The sequence below is a fragment of the Lepisosteus oculatus genome, chromosome 23, assembly GCF_040954835.1.
Source record: "Lepisosteus oculatus isolate fLepOcu1 chromosome 23, fLepOcu1.hap2, whole genome shotgun sequence".
NCBI classification, from domain to species: domain Eukaryota; kingdom Metazoa; phylum Chordata; class Actinopteri; order Semionotiformes; family Lepisosteidae; genus Lepisosteus; species Lepisosteus oculatus.
Window position 1 is genome coordinate 2203203 of NC_090718.1, and position 19493 is coordinate 2222695.

Below are 19493 nucleotides of genomic sequence, written 5' to 3' on the forward strand. Positions count from 1 at the left end.
TCCTTTGAGCGCGGGCGGAGGGGAGAGAGAGGCGCCTGGAGTCAGAGCGAGCGGCTCAGGCGCTCAGCCGTTTGAATTTCATTGGCGCAGAGCGCAGCCAATAGGAGAGCAGCTCTCTAGATGACCAATGAGCCGCCTTCTGAGCTGAGCTGAGCTGATTTGCATGCGGGCGCTATAAATAGGGGGCTGTGAGTCTAGAACTCTCATGCCTGTTCTCACAGAGTGCAGTTTGTGAAGATGCCTGAACCAGCGAAATCCGCTCCCAAGAAGGGCTCCAAGAAAGCCGTGACCAAGACGGCCGGGAAGGGCGGCAAGAAGCGCAGAAAGACCAGGAAGGAGAGCTACGCCATCTACGTGTACAAGGTGCTGAAGCAGGTGCACCCGGACACCGGCATCTCGTCGAAGGCCATGGGCATCATGAACTCGTTCGTCAGCGACATCTTCGAGCGCATCGCCGGCGAGGCCTCCCGCCTGGCGCATTACAACAAGCGCTCCACCATCACCTCCCGGGAGATCCAGACCGCCGTGCGCCTGCTGCTGCCCGGGGAGCTGGCCAAGCACGCCGTGTCCGAGGGCACCAAGGCCGTCACCAAGTACACCAGCTCCAAGTAAACCCGGCCCGCCCGACCCGGATCTACAAACCCAAAGGCTCTTTTAAGAGCCACCCACAGAGTCGAGAAGGAGCAGTCATGACCTCTTTTTGTGTGTTTGTGCATGTTAGTGCTTTATCCGAAATACCGTAGGGCGTTTGAGCTGCGGTTATTAAACGTTTTGGACAGAACAGGCTCTGTCTACATTTCACGTGTGTATTTTATGCAGATTCCGTTTGCGTTCAATATTGCAAGCTGTCTGAAGGACGTATTGTTTGTTTAATCCGAATATGCATTTTCGGGAAGTATCATTTATGGCTAATTTATAGGGATTTTTCACGTCAAATAACGTGAACACCAGTACTGTTCGTGCCTCTCGGCTCTCCGGCAGGGAAGAGGTTAATGTTTCTGCCCTGCGCGAGTCGGAGAAGAGGAGGGATCGTGTCTCAACCAGGTCCGCTTGCATGTTTTCTCCTTTTTGTTTTGAGTTTCTTTTAACGATTAGAAATGTACGACTGCGTCTAAATCCTGTTATTATATGGTTGTATGTTTTTAGGCAGTCTAAATCGGGCGAGCTTCCATGACGTTTTCTGTGGAATTTCGGTATTACGATTATACGAGTCTTTACTATAGAAAACCGAGATGAATAACATAAATATGTCCAACTGACCCTATGGTGTGACGGGTCTGCAAAACATTTAAATATTTTTCCATTGATAGAATTAAATACTCAAATTCTTCTTGTGAGAAAGAGCAGTTTCTTTGACAGAGAAACCGTTACAGGACCGAGAAAAGTATCTCCCTGTTTGTAAGGTTACAGCTGAACCAGGGCAGAGCTCCTGGGTGCAGAGACCACGACTGTCCAGCAGAGGGAGCAGGAGAGAGAAGATCAGGACACGCTTGTCTGGAAAACAAGGCGAAAGTCTTTAACATAAGAACCGCAGTCCACAAAAATGAACGATTTCAACTGTGGATCTCTGGTGAGTTAAATGATTTCTTCGTGCTGTTTGATTGCTGTTTTAGTGTCGGGTCATTAATAAATAGTAAACGGAACGCAGGATAAAGGAGTGAATTTAATTTGCTAATTTAATTTACTGTGTGCCTTGCTGGTTTTAAAAACTGTAGAAATGGTGCAGAGGAAGAGACGAACTCGAGGTGTGCCCATTTGTGAATTCTGTGCTGTAGTTAGTCTCGGAAGAGTTGAGGGATACAGTACAGGCATTGAAAGCACAATGTTTCCCTCTGTACTGTTGTCCCTCCTGGGTATACATTACTGCACAGAGCCAACAGGTACCAGTCCGCTGGGGTATACATTACTGCACAGAGCCAACAGGTACCAGTCTGCTGGGGTATACATTACTGCACAGAGCCAACAGGTACCAGTCTGCTGGGGTATACATTACTGCACAGAGCCAACAGGTACCAGTCTGCTGGGGTATACATTACTGCACAGAGCACCAACAGGTACCAGTCTGCTGGGGTATACAGTACATTACTGCACAGAGCTGCAGCACTGCCAGGTGGGCTAATTGAACCCAGAGCCCCAGTGCTGTGAGGTTGCAATGCTAGCCACTCTACCAGCATGCTGCCCTCACTATCAGCTCATAATCCTTTCTTTTCCTTCACCCTGACTTCTGAAGTCACAGCTCTGACTGCCTTCGGTAAGACTTCACATTCCTCCCGGGTGAAGCCGTGTCTCCAGCTCTGTGCAGCGTCCTGACCCAGCGCTGTGTGACAGGTGTGCTGGCAGAGAGCAGAGACCTGTCTCATCTGAAGATCTCACGAAGCAGCCACTACAGGCCCAGGTAAGACACTGCTTGACAGCTTTATAGCTGCTCATCGAGTACCTTAATATCAACACTGGAGCATAATGTTGATTGTGTAATGAGAAGATTCAGCAGAATATATTTAAAGAAAATGGTCAGACCTGTAGATCAGTGGAAGAACAGATACAGATTTCAACAATTTGGGGAAACTTCTGTTGGAAAAACCTGACATTTATTTATGCATCCTAAAATTCTAACGCATCCAAAAGGAAGCGGTTCACAGAGTTGTAGGTTGTGTGGAGAGCAAGTAGAGAATCACTTACACATAATCCTGTCCTGCCTGGAAATTCAACAATACAGGCAGATACTGGTGAGCCTGGATTGGATTTACAGCCTCACTCAAACCTGATTTCATTTGGTGAAAGAAGATGAGCCAGTCTTCCAGTGTGGATTATGAGCTGTCTGTTGTGTTTTTACTGACTAGTTAGATTTCCTCCATCTATACTGACACAGTGTAGAGAGTTAACCACATGGAAACATCATGTCACTGTCGGATGAAGGAGGACAATTGCTGTGTCGTGTTTAGGCCTTATGTGTGTTTCCTCTTGTCGGTGAATAATAAACCTGTGAGAATAACTGTTGGAAGTTCTCCGCTGTAATTCCAGGTGTTGTTGGAATTCTGCAGTTCTGTTCTGGCAACAATATTGATAGGACTACTAAACCGTCAGCACTTCACTCAGAGGATTAAAACGTTTGGCTCAAAGACTCAGCACGTACTCTAGGCGGTCATATTACAGTTAAGAAATATTGCAAAACTAAGGTAGTTTCTCTCCACTCGAGACAGATATATTAATACATGCTCTTGTATACAGCAGGTTAGACTACTGCGATGCCCTGCTATCAGGGAGCACCCACCACTCTTTCAACGCCTTACAGAGAGTTCAGAACACAGCAGCTAGAATTGTTACTAGGAGCAGAAAGTACGACCATATAACCCACATACTTAGCTCTCTTCATTGGCTTCCTGTCAGGTACAGGGTGGACTTCAAAATCCTTCTACTTACTTACAAGGCTCTCAGAGGTCAGGCATCTAATGGAACTTATTCATGTCGATCTCAGTATTCAAATTCAGACTGAAGACCTATTACTTCAGTCTAGCCTGCTCACACCTTAAATTATAGCCTGCTGCAGCCATGGCTGCTGGTGCTGCTGTACATGCCATTGTGTGTCTCTGTGTTGGCCCACCAGGTAGCTACATCTGTTCTGACCAAACTGTCCTATTCTCCTCCCCACGTGTCCAGGCTGGGCCCCATTTGAGTTGGATGCTGCATCACTGCTATGGATCCATGAGGGACATCGAGGATACAGCTATCGTTTAGGAGGATTTTTCTGGTCTACAGAGATCTGCATGGAGTACTGACCTACAGAAGACATGATGGATGGACTAATACACTTATTCATTTATTCCTTTTTTTTAATTATATAATGTTAGCATGCCCAAAAGGGTTGGGCAGACAGTTGACCTTGGACCCCTAGAGGTTTTTTTCTCCTTACTGATGAGTTTTTGGTTCCTCTCCTCCGTTGTCTTCTGGTCTTTCCTGTTCTGTATTCACAACCTGTATGGTCACTTGCTTTGTCCAGCGCCTTGGGGCAACCTTGTTGTAAAAGGCGCTATATCAAAATAAATTGCATTGAATTGAATTCTGCAAGTCGCTCTTTAAATATCTCGCCTGTGACTTCGCTGGTTTCCCAGCTCACAGTCAGAGGACAGAGGCTGCCCAGGGGTGCAGCTCGGACCCCCAGTCGCCACACAGGCCGTGTTCTGCTGCAGTGAGGCCCGAGTCTGCCAGGGGTCAGAGGTCAATAGCCCTGGGGTCTCTCCAGCTCCCTGTGCCCCTGAGGGAGGAGCCTGTTGTCTGTAGAGAGTAGCGAGGGGATCAACATGGCTGGACAACTTGCTCCATTCTCCCACAGCTCTTTGGGTAAAGAAGTGTCTCCTGTTTAAAAAACTACAACACTTGTTTGGTGTATTTAGACTGTTTCTTTACCAAGGAGCGATTGCTGTTCTATAAAAGGGATTTCACACAGCAGCAGTTAGGTGTTTTATGAGTAATGGTCTAGAACAAAATTAATCTGTAGCAAGAGTGAAGAATTAATTAGAATACCCCCCACACACACACACACACATGGCAGAACTGACAATTACTTAAATACAAGAACTTCGGGTCTTTCTACACTGTGTGGATAATTCAGTATTAGCGTAGGTCTTCTATTTGATGAATATTATCAAGATAGGTTTCAACATAAAGCGTCTAAAACTGCTGCCTTGCAGGTCTTGATTTTATATCCGAATAGAAGAATCGTTCTGTATGGAGTCTGCATGTCTCCAGCCTAGAGCCCTGTTCCTGTTGAATTGGTATTAGCCCTACCGTGAGCCCCAGAGACAAACGTCTTAATTTACATGTCTGGGGAATGGACGGGCGTTCACACTAGCCAGATGAAAGAATATAAAACTAAGCATTTTGAAATTCTTTTTTTCTGCCCGTCTTGTACGAACAGTAAGATCACGGGCTTTCTGCTAACTGTCTCCTCCCGAGAAGCTGGGACGATGCTGAAGGATCTGGAGGAACTGCAATCCGAAGTAACAGGTTTAGAAAGAGCTTCAGGAATGTTGGTATTGACGGTAGAGAGTCGCCGTCTTTACTAAAGCCCCGTTGAAGAATCGCCATTGAAATAACTGATTTGGAAAATTTGAGATAATCAAAACCATAGAATACGCTTGTACAGAATTTTATAAAAGCGTATCGGTGGAAAAACTCGAAATACTCCGAATTTCACAGGGATAAAACTGTCTTGTTTGACAAAACTTGTCCGTCTCCTTCTTAGAAACAGCGAGTCCGGGAGTGTGTTACTGACACCGAACATAGAGCAAAATAAATCATCGGTTTTAAATATTTCAGAATTCATTCTTGTTGTGTTACATGACCGTCGGTCTCGACTGTATTATTTACACCTTGTTTTTCTCTTTACTGACGTTTTACGTACATTTATTTTAGAAATAGGCGATGAAGTGCCGGTTGAGCACCGCCTTTCGTGTGCGCTGTTGTTGGACTCTGGGCAATTCTGTCAAAATGATCGTACAGAAAAATCTGTAACTCAACTGCATATTAAAGAGCAGGGGGTTTTCTTCGTACTTCATGTATTTGATAATCGATTCGGTGTATCTGTGAGGATCACGGGGCAGTTTTGTGCGGGGAGAAAACACAAGTGCGAGCGGGCTGTGCGGAGCGGAGCTGCAGCAGCAGCAGCGGTTGAGTCTCCACGGTTCTCATGCGGCCTTGAAGTTCCGCCTGCGCGCGGAGCCGCAGACAGTCCGACAGCAGACAGAGACGCAGCGATGGCAGAAGAAGTCGCTCCGGCCCCCGCCGCCGCGCCGGCCAAGGCGCCCAAGAAGAAGAGCGCCGCCAAGCCCAAGAAAGCGGGCCCCAGCGTGGGAGAGCTCATCCTGCAGGCCGTGTCCGCCTCCAAGGAGCGGAGCGGCGTGTCCCTGGCCGCCCTGAAGAAGTCCCTGGCGGCCGGCGGCTACGACGTGGAGAAGAACAACTCCCGCGTCAAGCTGGCCATCAAGAGCCTGGTGACCAAGGGCACCCTGGTGCAGACCAAGGGCACCGGCGCCTCGGGCTCCTTCAAGCTCAACAAGAAGCAGGCGGAGACCAAGCCCAAGCCCGTGAAGAAAGCCGCCGCCGCCGCCAAAGCCAAGAAGCCGGCGGCCAAGAAACCCGCAGCGGCTAAGAAGCCAGCGGCCGCCAAGAAGTCGCCCAAGAAGGCGGCGACCAAGAAGCCAGCGGCCGCCAAGAAGTCGCCCAAGAAAGCCGCGAAGCCCGCAGCGGCCAAGAAGGCGACCAAGAGCCCCAAGAAGGCCAAGAAGCCAGCGGCGCCTAAGAAGGCAAAGAGCCCGAAGAAAGCCAAGGCAGCGAAGCCCAAGGTGGCCAAACCCAAGACGGCCAAAGCTAAGAAAGCGGCTCCCAAGAAGAAGTGAGCGATCGACCCTCGAGTTAATTTCCTACAAACCCAAAGGCTCTTCTAAGAGCCACCAGCCCTTCCGAGAGAGAGCGCAGACTTTCCCTTTTCACCGCTTGAAAGCGCCGGTTCGCTCTATAGGGGGGGAGACATAATTATTTTACACAAGGAGAGGGACTGGGTTGTAGTTTTTCAAAATGATACTGAAATGCGATGCTGGGTAAAATGTACAAATGTAAATATTCTAAATACTATTGTAGAGAGTGGGTGCGCAGAGGAGGTGTAGAATTAAAAGGCTTTTTTGTTAAACGTTCTGATCTCCATTGAACAGCGTTGTGACTCCTTGCATCTCTTCATTTAATGAATTTAGTTGAGGTGAAATGTTACACTGTTACATGGCACGGAGGTTTTCATTAGTGTGTGACTGCTAGTCTCGCAGCTATAGCGGGCATGTGAAAAGACGTAACGTGACAGATGTATCACTCTAATAGCGACAATGGTGACTTTTCAATATCGAGCCCTCGGAGGCGGGTGATCCAGATTCTTATGGGAGTGGAGCTTAATTCCACTCAAGGTAGCGTGGTTACTGAGTCAGACGGTGGTGAAATTCACTAAAATATACATTTTGTAAAGCATAAAAAATGACCGTTTAAGCGAAGTGTTTTGCACATGAACTGTTGTAGTTTTGCTATTCGCCTGTTGTTCTGCACATGGCCTGTTGTCTCTGTTTCTTATGCAACTTTATTGTTGTTTTTTTACCACTTAACGTCTGAGAGCTAGCTAAATAGCATTTCACAATTACATATACCTGTGTATGAGAATAACGATAATAAGCTTGAAATTGAAAAACACATATTTGTCCTCGCTCGGCAGCAGAGCCGCGCTCTGTGTTCAGAGTCCGAATTTCCCTCCTGCCTGTTGATTGGTGGAGACCGAGAGCGCTGATTGGCAACACTGATCTCTGATTGGGTGGAGAGCTTGTTCCGGTCCATCCAATCAAATTCAGCCGCGAGTCTTCAAAAGCGGGGTGGCAGACAGTTTGTGACCAGTATTGTCAGACTTCTTCGGACAAGCTAGATAGTACTAGATGAGCGGCAGAGGAAAGACCGGCGGTAAGGCCAGAGCCAAGGCCAAGACTCGCTCTTCCAGGGCCGGATTGCAGTTCCCTGTGGGCCGTGTCCACCGGCTGCTGCGCAAGGGAAACTATGCCGAGCGGGTCGGCGCCGGAGCCCCGGTGTATCTGGCCGCGGTGCTGGAGTACCTGACCGCCGAGATCCTGGAGCTGGCTGGCAACGCCGCCCGGGACAACAAGAAGACCCGCATCATCCCCCGGCACCTGCAGCTGGCCGTCCGCAACGACGAGGAGCTGAACAAGCTGCTGGGCGGCGTGACCATCGCGCAGGGCGGCGTGCTGCCCAACATCCAGGCGGTGCTGCTGCCCAAGAAGACCGAGAAGCCGGCCAAGAGCAAGTAAACAGCGCGGCAGAGACCTCCGACTGACCCCGAACACAAAGGCTCTTTTAAGAGCCACCCACAGCCTCTTGAAAAGAGCGAGTTTTGTTTACTTGTGTAACTTCAGCGTTTACACGGTTTTACTAACATATTTCAGTGGTGAAGCAACGTGATCCAGAATCTGCTGTATGGAAGAGCGGTTTGTTGCGCTCGCAATACAGTTCATAACATTTCTATATTCGCTTCGTTTTTAACCTTTTAATTACAAACCAAAGAGGTATTCCTTATTGTACTTGTAATTGGATTAATAAAATTCGTATTATTATTATATTAGTCTTTCAAGTGGTCTTGTCCCTCAGCACAACGCTCTCCTCCCGAGTCACACTTTTTACACTAGAAATTATATTAGTTAACGTTATTATAGTAGTATTATACTATGTCACTATTCTTGTCCTATAGTATAGCTAAAACAGTCATCAAAATCCTTGCCACTTTATAGGTATCAAGGTATTAAAACGCCTGAACTTGCTTTTAGTTTATAAATGAAGGAAAATCGATCTTTCTGTGTCTCTTATTAAACCGAGAGACCTGGAGCCGTTAAACCCGCGAGGAGTGTAGGAGCTGCGCGCTCGGTTTCAAACCGTCCAATCAGAGTTACACCCTCCTCCCCCCTGTGCCTTTCAACCAATCAGGACGGGGCTGTCTGCGCATATAAACCCGAGTGCGGGAAGTGGTTCTCAGTACACTGTTGACTGTGAAGAGCAGCGAGGAAGATGGCGAGAACCAAGCAGACCGCTCGCAAGTCCACCGGCGGCAAGGCGCCCAGGAAGCAGCTGGCCACCAAGGCTGCCCGAAAGAGCGCCCCCGCCACCGGCGGCGTGAAGAAGCCCCACCGCTACAGGCCCGGCACCGTGGCTCTGCGGGAGATCCGCCGCTACCAGAAGTCCACCGAGCTGCTGATCCGCAAGCTGCCCTTCCAGCGCCTGGTGAGAGAGATCGCCCAGGACTTCAAGACCGACCTGCGCTTCCAGAGCTCCGCCGTCATGGCTCTGCAGGAGGCCAGCGAGGCTTACCTGGTGGGGCTCTTCGAGGACACCAACCTGTGCGCCATCCACGCCAAGAGGGTGACCATCATGCCCAAAGACATCCAGCTGGCCCGCCGCATCCGCGGGGAGCGCGCTTAGACACGGACCGCCTGCTGCAGCATCTTTTCCCTTGAACACAAAGGCTCTTTTAAGAGCCGCCACAATACTCGAGAGGGTTATATTATTCCATTATAGTCTGTACGAGGCACAATTCTCGTTTGGTTAGCTGATAAGTGAAATCCCTACCGGGAAGCGGTTTTCTACCAACTCGTGTAAAAGCCCCCCTGCACTGCTGCAGTACACCAGCGACACACGTCTCCCCTTTTGCTCTAAATTCGTTTTTCAGCATTCATATCCACATTTGAAAGTGTTCAAATGCAATTAATGCCCCCCCCTAGAGAAGATTCTTCTTTCCGGCATTCAAGCACCTCGGTTTAGAAGGTGCTTAAACACGAATTACGGATTTATTCCTACAGTGATTAAAGTCTTAGTACAGTTCATAATCCATACACCGTAGTATGTTGTATTTTCTGTTCCGTATGGGGCGTTTTGGTTCAGAAAAGAGCACCTCACATGTGCAATGGATTCTGAATTTGATATCGTTCTTCCTAGATACGTGGGTTCGGTATTGACACATTTCTTAATGCTGTCGGTATGGTATGGGTTTAGGTTTCTTTTGCTCTACAGTTTTATCCTGTAAGTCAAAAACGTGCTGCAGCACCGATTATCCTGTATTGCTAGCGCTCGATAAGACTGGGCTTTTCTCGAGTCCAGGTTCAAGCATTCAAACCACGTGGGGAGAATTTGCACAATCCTACAATGCCGTTGGTTAGGGAAGTAATCATGACAATTTCGAAGTGTAGCCTGTTTAAAGTTGCTGTGGTGGAGAGCTCTCCGGCAGGGAAGAGGTTCCTGTGCAGTCTGGGCTGCTGCTGCAGTCGGAGAAGAGGCGGGCTCGTGTGTCAGCGCGCCTCCTGTCTCAAGCAGGTCCGCTCTCAGGCTTGAAAAGAGAAGCGCCGCGGCTGCAGCCCAGCAGTGTGTGTCGTGTCACTAACTGATAACTAGAAGATGTCTGGAAGAGGCAAAGGCGGAAAGGGACTCGGGAAAGGAGGCGCTAAGCGTCACCGCAAGGTTCTCCGCGACAACATCCAGGGAATCACCAAGCCCGCCATCCGCCGCCTGGCTCGCCGTGGGGGAGTGAAGCGGATCTCCGGGCTGATCTACGAGGAAACCCGCGGGGTGCTGAAGGTGTTCCTGGAGAACGTCATCCGCGACGCCGTCACCTACACCGAGCACGCCAAGAGGAAGACCGTCACCGCCATGGACGTGGTGTACGCGCTGAAGCGCCAGGGCCGCACCCTGTACGGCTTCGGCGGCTAAACAGGAGCGGAGCTTCACTGCCGGACTGGACCCCGACGTATCAACCCAAAGGCTCTTTTAAGAGCCACCCACATTATCAAAGTAGAGCTGAAATCTAAACTATCACTTTTGGTGTTTTTTTTTAACCAAACAAGCAAGCAACATTTTGCGATTGCTGTGATGATTCCTAAATTGAGATGCAGAGCTTATCAATCGTTACATTAGTGTAGATCAGGTTGCTAATGAAATAGGTTATTGCTGAAAGCGTTTTGATGGAGTGGTAGTTCTTATTCTCATTACTACTAATTCTAATTAGGTCATGAGTAAAGAATGAAGCTCACTTCCTTAATATTTTTATTTTTCACGCATGCTTCATGGCTTTTAAGAAAGAGCCGTTATCCCATCGGGCCGTTTCTAACCCTCCCCGCCCCGACAGGAAGCGGCTCAGCTTGGCTTGAAATCCACTTCATTCGCCAAAAGCTAGTCTCCTACATGCTATTTTGTAGAAAGGTTCAGTGTTTAGTTTTATTGTGCTCAGACTAATTTGAAACCAATGCTGAAGCTCAAAAGTGTGTGATAAAATGCTGTTGGTTGTTCCAAAGTGCTTTTAAAGTTGTCTAGAATATCACAAAAACTGTGCTTTTGACTCCAAGTTTGCACAAATCGCACGGTTTACGCCGAGCACAGTTTTCTAGGGTAGGAGACATAAGCGTAATGAGAGTCGGATTTCAGAAAATGTGCACGTAGTAGTAAATTGCTATTACAGAATGGGGTTCAACTTCTAAATGTTTTTTATTCTTCATGCTGGGTTTGTCTTTTTAAGAAAGAACTTGTGATATCGGGCCGTTTCTAACCCTCCCCGCCCCGACAGGAAGCTGCTCAGCTCTTTGTTCGCTCAGACTCGGCGAGAGGTCGAGACAAAGACGCCCGAAGCGCTTGAAAGCCATTTGCTTGAGAGCCTTTCTGCTTACGTTCATTTTGTAGAAAGGTTTAGTGTGATGTTTTCTTGTGCTCAGACTAATTTGCTCAAAAGTGTTGCGATAGGATGCTGTGAGTTCAGAACTGATTTTAAAACTGCCTAGAATATCACCAAGAGTCCTTTTGACTCCAAGTTTGCACAACTCGCACATTTTACGCCGAGCACATTTTTTCTAGGGTAGGGGACATAGGCGTTATGAGAGCGGGATTTCAATAAATCTGCACGTAATGTTAAACGGATCACACGGTCCTCTGTTCCTTTGAGCGCGGGCGGAGGGGAGAGAGAGGCGCCTGGAGTCAGAGCGAGCGGCTCAGGCGCTCAGCCGTTTGAATTTCATTGGCGCAGAGCGCAGCCAATAGGAGAGCAGCTCTCTAGATGACCAATGAGCCGCCTTCTGAGCTGAGCTGAGCTGATTTGCATGCGGGCGCTATAAATAGGGGGCTGTGAGTCTAGAACTCTCATGCCTGTTCTCACAGAGTGCAGTTTGTGAAGATGCCTGAACCAGCGAAATCCGCTCCCAAGAAGGGCTCCAAGAAAGCCGTGACCAAGACGGCCGGGAAGGGCGGCAAGAAGCGCAGAAAGACCAGGAAGGAGAGCTACGCCATCTACGTGTACAAGGTGCTGAAGCAGGTGCACCCGGACACCGGCATCTCGTCGAAGGCCATGGGCATCATGAACTCGTTCGTCAGCGACATCTTCGAGCGCATCGCCGGCGAGGCCTCCCGCCTGGCGCATTACAACAAGCGCTCCACCATCACCTCCCGGGAGATCCAGACCGCCGTGCGCCTGCTGCTGCCCGGGGAGCTGGCCAAGCACGCCGTGTCCGAGGGCACCAAGGCCGTCACCAAGTACACCAGCTCCAAGTAAACCCGGCCCGCCCGACCCGGATCTACAAACCCAAAGGCTCTTTTAAGAGCCACCCACAGAGTCGAGAAGGAGCAGTCATGACCTCTTTTTGTGTGTTTGTGCATGTTAGTGCTTTATCCGAAATACCGTAGGGCGTTTGAGCTGCGGTTATTAAACGTTTTGGACAGAACAGGCTCTGTCTACATTTCACGTGTGTATTTTATGCAGATTCCGTTTGCGTTCAATATTGCAAGCTGTCTGAAGGACGTATTGTTTGTTTAATCCGAATATGCATTTTCGGGAAGTATCATTTATGGCTAATTTATAGGGATTTTTCACGTCAAATAACGTGAACACCAGTACTGTTCGTGCCTCTCGGCTCTCCGGCAGGGAAGAGGTTAATGTTTCTGCCCTGCGCGAGTCGGAGAAGAGGAGGGATCGTGTCTCAACCAGGTCCGCTTGCATGTTTTCTCCTTTTTGTTTTGAGTTTCTTTTAACGATTAGAAATGTACGACTGCGTCTAAATCCTGTTATTATATGGTTGTATGTTTTTAGGCAGTCTAAATCGGGCGAGCTTCCATGACGTTTTCTGTGGAATTTCGGTATTACGATTATACGAGTCTTTACTATAGAAAACCGAGATGAATAACATAAATATGTCCAACTGACCCTATGGTGTGACGGGTCTGCAAAACATTTAAATATTTTTCCATTGATAGAATTAAATACTCAAATTCTTCTTGTGAGAAAGAGCAGTTTCTTTGACAGAGAAACCGTTACAGGACCGAGAAAAGTATCTCCCTGTTTGTAAGGTTACAGCTGAACCAGGGCAGAGCTCCTGGGTGCAGAGACCACGACTGTCCAGCAGAGGGAGCAGGAGAGAGAAGATCAGGACACGCTTGTCTGGAAAACAAGGCGAAAGTCTTTAACATAAGAACCGCAGTCCACAAAAATGAACGATTTCAACTGTGGATCTCTGGTGAGTTAAATGATTTCTTCGTGCTGTTTGATTGCTGTTTTAGTGTCGGGTCATTAATAAATAGTAAACGGAACGCAGGATAAAGGAGTGAATTTAATTTGCTAATTTAATTTACTGTGTGCCTTGCTGGTTTTAAAAACTGTAGAAATGGTGCAGAGGAAGAGACGAACTCGAGGTGTGCCCATTTGTGAATTCTGTGCTGTAGTTAGTCTCGGAAGAGTTGAGGGATACAGTACAGGCATTGAAAGCACAATGTTTCCCTCTGTACTGTTGTCCCTCCTGGGTATACATTACTGCACAGAGCCAACAGGTACCAGTCCGCTGGGGTATACATTACTGCACAGAGCCAACAGGTACCAGTCTGCTGGGGTATACATTACTGCACAGAGCCAACAGGTACCAGTCTGCTGGGGTATACATTACTGCACAGAGCCAACAGGTACCAGTCTGCTGGGGTATACATTACTGCACAGAGCACCAACAGGTACCAGTCTGCTGGGGTATACAGTACATTACTGCACAGAGCTGCAGCACTGCCAGGTGGGCTAATTGAACCCAGAGCCCCAGTGCTGTGAGGTTGCAATGCTAGCCACTCTACCAGCATGCTGCCCTCACTATCAGCTCATAATCCTTTCTTTTCCTTCACCCTGACTTCTGAAGTCACAGCTCTGACTGCCTTCGGTAAGACTTCACATTCCTCCCGGGTGAAGCCGTGTCTCCAGCTCTGTGCAGCGTCCTGACCCAGCGCTGTGTGACAGGTGTGCTGGCAGAGAGCAGAGACCTGTCTCATCTGAAGATCTCACGAAGCAGCCACTACAGGCCCAGGTAAGACACTGCTTGACAGCTTTATAGCTGCTCATCGAGTACCTTAATATCAACACTGGAGCATAATGTTGATTGTGTAATGAGAAGATTCAGCAGAATATATTTAAAGAAAATGGTCAGACCTGTAGATCAGTGGAAGAACAGATACAGATTTCAACAATTTGGGGAAACTTCTGTTGGAAAAACCTGACATTTATTTATGCATCCTAAAATTCTAACGCATCCAAAAGGAAGCGGTTCACAGAGTTGTAGGTTGTGTGGAGAGCAAGTAGAGAATCACTTACACATAATCCTGTCCTGCCTGGAAATTCAACAATACAGGCAGATACTGGTGAGCCTGGATTGGATTTACAGCCTCACTCAAACCTGATTTCATTTGGTGAAAGAAGATGAGCCAGTCTTCCAGTGTGGATTATGAGCTGTCTGTTGTGTTTTTACTGACTAGTTAGATTTCCTCCATCTATACTGACACAGTGTAGAGAGTTAACCACATGGAAACATCATGTCACTGTCGGATGAAGGAGGACAATTGCTGTGTCGTGTTTAGGCCTTATGTGTGTTTCCTCTTGTCGGTGAATAATAAACCTGTGAGAATAACTGTTGGAAGTTCTCCGCTGTAATTCCAGGTGTTGTTGGAATTCTGCAGTTCTGTTCTGGCAACAATATTGATAGGACTACTAAACCGTCAGCACTTCACTCAGAGGATTAAAACGTTTGGCTCAAAGACTCAGCACGTACTCTAGGCGGTCATATTACAGTTAAGAAATATTGCAAAACTAAGGTAGTTTCTCTCCACTCGAGACAGATATATTAATACATGCTCTTGTATACAGCAGGTTAGACTACTGCGATGCCCTGCTATCAGGGAGCACCCACCACTCTTTCAACGCCTTACAGAGAGTTCAGAACACAGCAGCTAGAATTGTTACTAGGAGCAGAAAGTACGACCATATAACCCACATACTTAGCTCTCTTCATTGGCTTCCTGTCAGGTACAGGGTGGACTTCAAAATCCTTCTACTTACTTACAAGGCTCTCAGAGGTCAGGCATCTAATGGAACTTATTCATGTCGATCTCAGTATTCAAATTCAGACTGAAGACCTATTACTTCAGTCTAGCCTGCTCACACCTTAAATTATAGCCTGCTGCAGCCATGGCTGCTGGTGCTGCTGTACATGCCATTGTGTGTCTCTGTGTTGGCCCACCAGGTAGCTACATCTGTTCTGACCAAACTGTCCTATTCTCCTCCCCACGTGTCCAGGCTGGGCCCCATTTGAGTTGGATGCTGCATCACTGCTATGGATCCATGAGGGACATCGAGGATACAGCTATCGTTTAGGAGGATTTTTCTGGTCTACAGAGATCTGCATGGAGTACTGACCTACAGAAGACATGATGGATGGACTAATACACTTATTCATTTATTCCTTTTTTTTAATTATATAATGTTAGCATGCCCAAAAGGGTTGGGCAGACAGTTGACCTTGGACCCCTAGAGGTTTTTTTCTCCTTACTGATGAGTTTTTGGTTCCTCTCCTCCGTTGTCTTCTGGTCTTTCCTGTTCTGTATTCACAACCTGTATGGTCACTTGCTTTGTCCAGCGCCTTGGGGCAACCTTGTTGTAAAAGGCGCTATATCAAAATAAATTGCATTGAATTGAATTCTGCAAGTCGCTCTTTAAATATCTCGCCTGTGACTTCGCTGGTTTCCCAGCTCACAGTCAGAGGACAGAGGCTGCCCAGGGGTGCAGCTCGGACCCCCAGTCGCCACACAGGCCGTGTTCTGCTGCAGTGAGGCCCGAGTCTGCCAGGGGTCAGAGGTCAATAGCCCTGGGGTCTCTCCAGCTCCCTGTGCCCCTGAGGGAGGAGCCTGTTGTCTGTAGAGAGTAGCGAGGGGATCAACATGGCTGGACAACTTGCTCCATTCTCCCACAGCTCTTTGGGTAAAGAAGTGTCTCCTGTTTAAAAAACTACAACACTTGTTTGGTGTATTTAGACTGTTTCTTTACCAAGGAGCGATTGCTGTTCTATAAAAGGGATTTCACACAGCAGCAGTTAGGTGTTTTATGAGTAATGGTCTAGAACAAAATTAATCTGTAGCAAGAGTGAAGAATTAATTAGAATACCCCCCACACACACACACACACATGGCAGAACTGACAATTACTTAAATACAAGAACTTCGGGTCTTTCTACACTGTGTGGATAATTCAGTATTAGCGTAGGTCTTCTATTTGATGAATATTATCAAGATAGGTTTCAACATAAAGCGTCTAAAACTGCTGCCTTGCAGGTCTTGATTTTATATCCGAATAGAAGAATCGTTCTGTATGGAGTCTGCATGTCTCCAGCCTAGAGCCCTGTTCCTGTTGAATTGGTATTAGCCCTACCGTGAGCCCCAGAGACAAACGTCTTAATTTACATGTCTGGGGAATGGACGGGCGTTCACACTAGCCAGATGAAAGAATATAAAACTAAGCATTTTGAAATTCTTTTTTTCTGCCCGTCTTGTACGAACAGTAAGATCACGGGCTTTCTGCTAACTGTCTCCTCCCGAGAAGCTGGGACGATGCTGAAGGATCTGGAGGAACTGCAATCCGAAGTAACAGGTTTAGAAAGAGCTTCAGGAATGTTGGTATTGACGGTAGAGAGTCGCCGTCTTTACTAAAGCCCCGTTGAAGAATCGCCATTGAAATAACTGATTTGGAAAATTTGAGATAATCAAAACCATAGAATACGCTTGTACAGAATTTTATAAAAGCGTATCGGTGGAAAAACTCGAAATACTCCGAATTTCACAGGGATAAAACTGTCTTGTTTGACAAAACTTGTCCGTCTCCTTCTTAGAAACAGCGAGTCCGGGAGTGTGTTACTGACACCGAACATAGAGCAAAATAAATCATCGGTTTTAAATATTTCAGAATTCATTCTTGTTGTGTTACATGACCGTCGGTCTCGACTGTATTATTTACACCTTGTTTTTCTCTTTACTGACGTTTTACGTACATTTATTTTAGAAATAGGCGATGAAGTGCCGGTTGAGCACCGCCTTTCGTGTGCGCTGTTGTTGGACTCTGGGCAATTCTGTCAAAATGATCGTACAGAAAAATCTGTAACTCAACTGCATATTAAAGAGCAGGGGGTTTTCTTCGTACTTCATGTATTTGATAATCGATTCTGTGTATTTGTGAGGATTACGGGGCCGTTTTGTGCGGGGAGAAAACACAAGTGCGAGCGGGCTGTGCGGAGCGGAGCTGCAGCAGCAGCAGCGGTTGAGTCTCCACGGTTCTCATGCGGCCTTGAAGTTCCGCCTGCGCGCGGAGCCGCAGACAGTCCGACAGCAGACAGAGACGCAGCGATGGCAGAAGAAGTCGCTCCGGCCCCCGCCGCCGCGCCGGCCAAGGCGCCCAAGAAGAAGAGCGCCGCCAAGCCCAAGAAAGCGGGCCCCAGCGTGGGAGAGCTCATCCTGCAGGCCGTGTCCGCCTCCAAGGAGCGGAGCGGCGTGTCCCTGGCCGCCCTGAAGAAGTCCCTGGCGGCCGGCGGCTACGACGTGGAGAAGAACAACTCCCGCGTCAAGCTGGCCATCAAGAGCCTGGTGACCAAGGGCACCCTGGTGCAGACCAAGGGCACCGGCGCCTCGGGCTCCTTCAAGCTCAACAAGAAGCAGGCGGAGACCAAGCCCAAGCCCGTGAAGAAAGCCGCCGCCGCCGCCAAAGCCAAGAAGCCGGCGGCCAAGAAACCCGCAGCGGCTAAGAAGCCAGCGGCCGCCAAGAAGTCGCCCAAGAAGGCGGCGACCAAGAAGCCAGCGGCCGCCAAGAAGTCGCCCAAGAAAGCCGCGAAGCCCGCAGCGGCCAAGAAGGCGACCAAGAGCCCCAAGAAGGCCAAGAAGCCAGCGGCGCCTAAGAAGGCAAAGAGCCCGAAGAAAGCCAAGGCAGCGAAGCCCAAGGTGGCCAAACCCAAGACGGCCAAAGCTAAGAAAGCGGCTCCCAAGAAGAAGTGAGCGATCGACCCTCGAGTTAATTTCCTACAAACCCAAAGGCTCTTCTAAGAGCCACCAGCCCTTCCGAGAGAGAGCGCAGACTTTCCCTTTTCACCGCTTGAAAGCGCCGGTTCGCTCTATAGGGGGGGAGACATAATTATTTTACACAAGGAGAGGGACTGGGTTGTAGTTTTTCAAAATGATACTGAAATGCGATGCTGGGTAAAATGTACAAATGTAAATATTCTAAATACTATTGTAGAGAGTGGGTGCGCAGAGGAGGTGTAGAATTAAAAGGCTTTTTTGTTAAACGTTCTGATCTCCATTGAACAGCGTTGTGACTCCTTGCATCTCTTCATTTAATGAATTTAGTTGAGGTGAAATGTTACACTGTTACATGGCACGGAGGTTTTCATTAGTGTGTGACTGCTAGTCTCGCAGCTATAGCGGACATGTGAAAAGACGTAACGTGACAGATGTATCACTCTAATAGCGACAATGGTGACTTTTCAATATCGAGCCCTCGGAGGCGGGTGATCCAGATTCTTATGGGAGTGGAGCTTAATTCCACTCAAGGTAGCGTGGTTACTGAGTCAGACGGTGGTGAAATTCACTAAAATATACATTTTGTAAAGCATAAAAAATGACCGTTTAAGCGAAGTGTTTTGCACATGAACTGTTGTAGTTTTGCTATTCGCCTGTTGTTCTGCACATGGCCTGTTGTCTCTGTTTCTTATGCAACTTTATTGTTGTTTTTTTACCACTTAACGTCTGAGAGCTAGCTAAATAGCATTTCACAATTACATATACCTGTGTATGAGAATAACGATAATAAGCTTGAAATTGAAAAACACATATTTGTCCTCGCTCGGCAGCAGAGCCGCGCTCTGTGTTCAGAGTCCGAATTTCCCTCCTGCCTGTTGATTGGTGGAGACCGAGAGCGCTGATTGGCAACACTGATCTCTGATTGGGTGGAGAGCTTGTTCCGGTCCATCCAATCAAATTCAGCCGCGAGTCTTCAAAAGCGGGGTGGCAGACAGTTTGTGACCAGTATTGTCAGACTTCTTCGGACAAGCTAGATAGTACTAGATGAGCGGCAGAGGAAAGACCGGCGGTAAGGCCAGAGCCAAGGCCAAGACTCGCTCTTCCAGGGCCGGATTGCAGTTCCCTGTGGGCCGTGTCCACCGGCTGCTGCGCAAGGGAAACTATGCCGAGCGGGTCGGCGCCGGAGCCCCGGTGTATCTGGCCGCGGTGCTGGAGTACCTGACCGCCGAGATCCTGGAGCTGGCTGGCAACGCCGCCCGGGACAACAAGAAGACCCGCATCATCCCCCGGCACCTGCAGCTGGCCGTCCGCAACGACGAGGAGCTGAACAAGCTGCTGGGCGGCGTGACCATCGCGCAGGGCGGCGTGCTGCCCAACATCCAGGCGGTGCTGCTGCCCAAGAAGACCGAGAAGCCGGCCAAGAGCAAGTAAACAGCCCGGCAGAGACCTCCGACTGACCCCGAACACAAAGGCTCTTTTAAGAGCCACCCACAGCCTCTTGAAAAGAGCGAGTTTTGTTTACTTGTGTAACTTCAGCGTTTACACGGTTTTACTAACATATTTCAGTG

The 19493-nt window shown here is 48.4% G+C and overlaps 7 protein-coding genes across 11 annotated transcripts; all 7 read left to right on the plus strand.

Moving 5' to 3' along the window:
• Positions 1-222: 222 nt before the first annotated feature.
• Positions 223-4037, plus strand: LOC138224849 (histone H2B 1/2). Of its 3 annotated transcripts, XR_011183305.1 has the most exons (4): positions 223-608; positions 1404-1570; positions 2231-2395; positions 3658-4037. XR_011183305.1 is itself a non-coding variant. In XM_069182980.1 (2 exons), exons 1-2 carry the CDS (start codon positions 238-240, stop codon positions 1651-1653), a joined length of 621 nt encoding a protein of 206 aa, XP_069039081.1. In that variant the 5' UTR covers positions 223-237; the 3' UTR covers positions 1654-1979. The 3 variants fall into 3 exon arrangements, 2 of the variants coding, with proteins under 2 accessions (XP_069039081.1, XP_069039082.1); XM_069182980.1 differs by lacking the exons at positions 2231-2395; positions 3658-4037 and having other exon boundaries at positions 1404-1979; XM_069182981.1 differs by lacking the exons at positions 1404-1570; positions 2231-2395; positions 3658-4037 and having other exon boundaries at positions 223-900.
• A 1594-nt stretch (positions 4038-5631) lies between these two features.
• Positions 5632-6682, plus strand: LOC138224573 (histone H1-like). The gene has a single exon (XM_069182494.1). The coding sequence runs from the start codon at positions 5754-5756 to the stop codon at positions 6393-6395; it is 642 nt and encodes a 213-aa protein (XP_069038595.1). The 5' UTR covers positions 5632-5753; the 3' UTR covers positions 6396-6682.
• A 766-nt stretch (positions 6683-7448) lies between these two features.
• Positions 7449-19413, plus strand: LOC138224889 (uncharacterized). Its single transcript, XM_069183058.1, has 4 exons — positions 7449-7846; positions 15616-15692; positions 17121-17233; positions 18970-19413. The coding sequence occupies exons 1-4, from the start codon at positions 7464-7466 to the stop codon at positions 19354-19356; spliced, it is 960 nt and encodes a 319-aa protein (XP_069039159.1). The 5' UTR covers positions 7449-7463; the 3' UTR covers positions 19357-19413.
• LOC138224575 (histone H3) lies at positions 8596-9049 on the plus strand. The gene has a single exon (XM_069182497.1). The coding sequence runs from the start codon at positions 8602-8604 to the stop codon at positions 9010-9012; it is 411 nt and encodes a 136-aa protein (XP_069038598.1). The 5' UTR covers positions 8596-8601; the 3' UTR covers positions 9013-9049.
• Positions 9916-10683, plus strand: LOC138224577 (histone H4). The gene has a single exon (XM_069182499.1). It carries the CDS (start codon positions 9982-9984, stop codon positions 10291-10293), a length of 312 nt encoding a protein of 103 aa, XP_069038600.1. The 5' UTR covers positions 9916-9981; the 3' UTR covers positions 10294-10683.
• Positions 11729-15543, plus strand: LOC138224574 (histone H2B 1/2). 3 transcript variants are annotated; one of them, XR_011183057.1, is made up of 4 exons: positions 11729-12114; positions 12910-13076; positions 13737-13901; positions 15164-15543. XR_011183057.1 is itself a non-coding variant. In XM_069182495.1 (2 exons), the coding sequence occupies exons 1-2, from the start codon at positions 11744-11746 to the stop codon at positions 13157-13159; spliced, it is 621 nt and encodes a 206-aa protein (XP_069038596.1). In that variant the 5' UTR covers positions 11729-11743; the 3' UTR covers positions 13160-13471. The 3 variants fall into 3 exon arrangements, 2 of the variants coding, with proteins under 2 accessions (XP_069038596.1, XP_069038597.1); XM_069182495.1 differs by lacking the exons at positions 13737-13901; positions 15164-15543 and having other exon boundaries at positions 12910-13471; XM_069182496.1 differs by lacking the exons at positions 12910-13076; positions 13737-13901; positions 15164-15543 and having other exon boundaries at positions 11729-12406.
• Positions 17151-18233, plus strand: LOC138224572 (histone H1-like). The gene has a single exon (XM_069182493.1). The coding sequence runs from the start codon at positions 17260-17262 to the stop codon at positions 17899-17901; it is 642 nt and encodes a 213-aa protein (XP_069038594.1). The 5' UTR covers positions 17151-17259; the 3' UTR covers positions 17902-18233.
• Positions 19414-19493: the final 80 nt, after the last annotated feature.

What these genes read in the sequence shown, in the direction of transcription:
- LOC138224849 (XM_069182980.1), top strand. Translation starts at nt 238, where the DNA reads ATGCCTGAACCAGCGAAATCCGCTCCCAAGAAGGGCTCCAAGAAAGCC. An exon ending in ACCAAGTACACCAGCTCCAA is followed by an intron (nt 609 to 1,403) that starts GTAAACCCGGCC and finishes CCTGTTTGTAAG; the next exon opens with GTTACAGCTGAACCAGGGCA.
- LOC138224573 (XM_069182494.1), top strand. Translation starts at nt 5,754, where the DNA reads ATGGCAGAAGAAGTCGCTCCGGCCCCCGCCGCCGCGCCGGCCAAGGCG.
- LOC138224889 (XM_069183058.1), top strand. Translation starts at nt 7,464, where the DNA reads ATGAGCGGCAGAGGAAAGACCGGCGGTAAGGCCAGAGCCAAGGCCAAG. An exon ending in GAGAAGCCGGCCAAGAGCAA is followed by an intron (nt 7,847 to 15,615) that starts GTAAACAGCGCG and finishes CTGGTTTCCCAG; the next exon opens with CTCACAGTCAGAGGACAGAG. An exon ending in ACAGGCCGTGTTCTGCTGCA is followed by an intron (nt 15,693 to 17,120) that starts GTGAGGCCCGAG and finishes TTGTGCGGGGAG; the next exon opens with AAAACACAAGTGCGAGCGGG.
- LOC138224575 (XM_069182497.1), top strand. Translation starts at nt 8,602, where the DNA reads ATGGCGAGAACCAAGCAGACCGCTCGCAAGTCCACCGGCGGCAAGGCG.
- LOC138224577 (XM_069182499.1), top strand. Translation starts at nt 9,982, where the DNA reads ATGTCTGGAAGAGGCAAAGGCGGAAAGGGACTCGGGAAAGGAGGCGCT.
- LOC138224574 (XM_069182495.1), top strand. Translation starts at nt 11,744, where the DNA reads ATGCCTGAACCAGCGAAATCCGCTCCCAAGAAGGGCTCCAAGAAAGCC. An exon ending in ACCAAGTACACCAGCTCCAA is followed by an intron (nt 12,115 to 12,909) that starts GTAAACCCGGCC and finishes CCTGTTTGTAAG; the next exon opens with GTTACAGCTGAACCAGGGCA.
- LOC138224572 (XM_069182493.1), top strand. Translation starts at nt 17,260, where the DNA reads ATGGCAGAAGAAGTCGCTCCGGCCCCCGCCGCCGCGCCGGCCAAGGCG.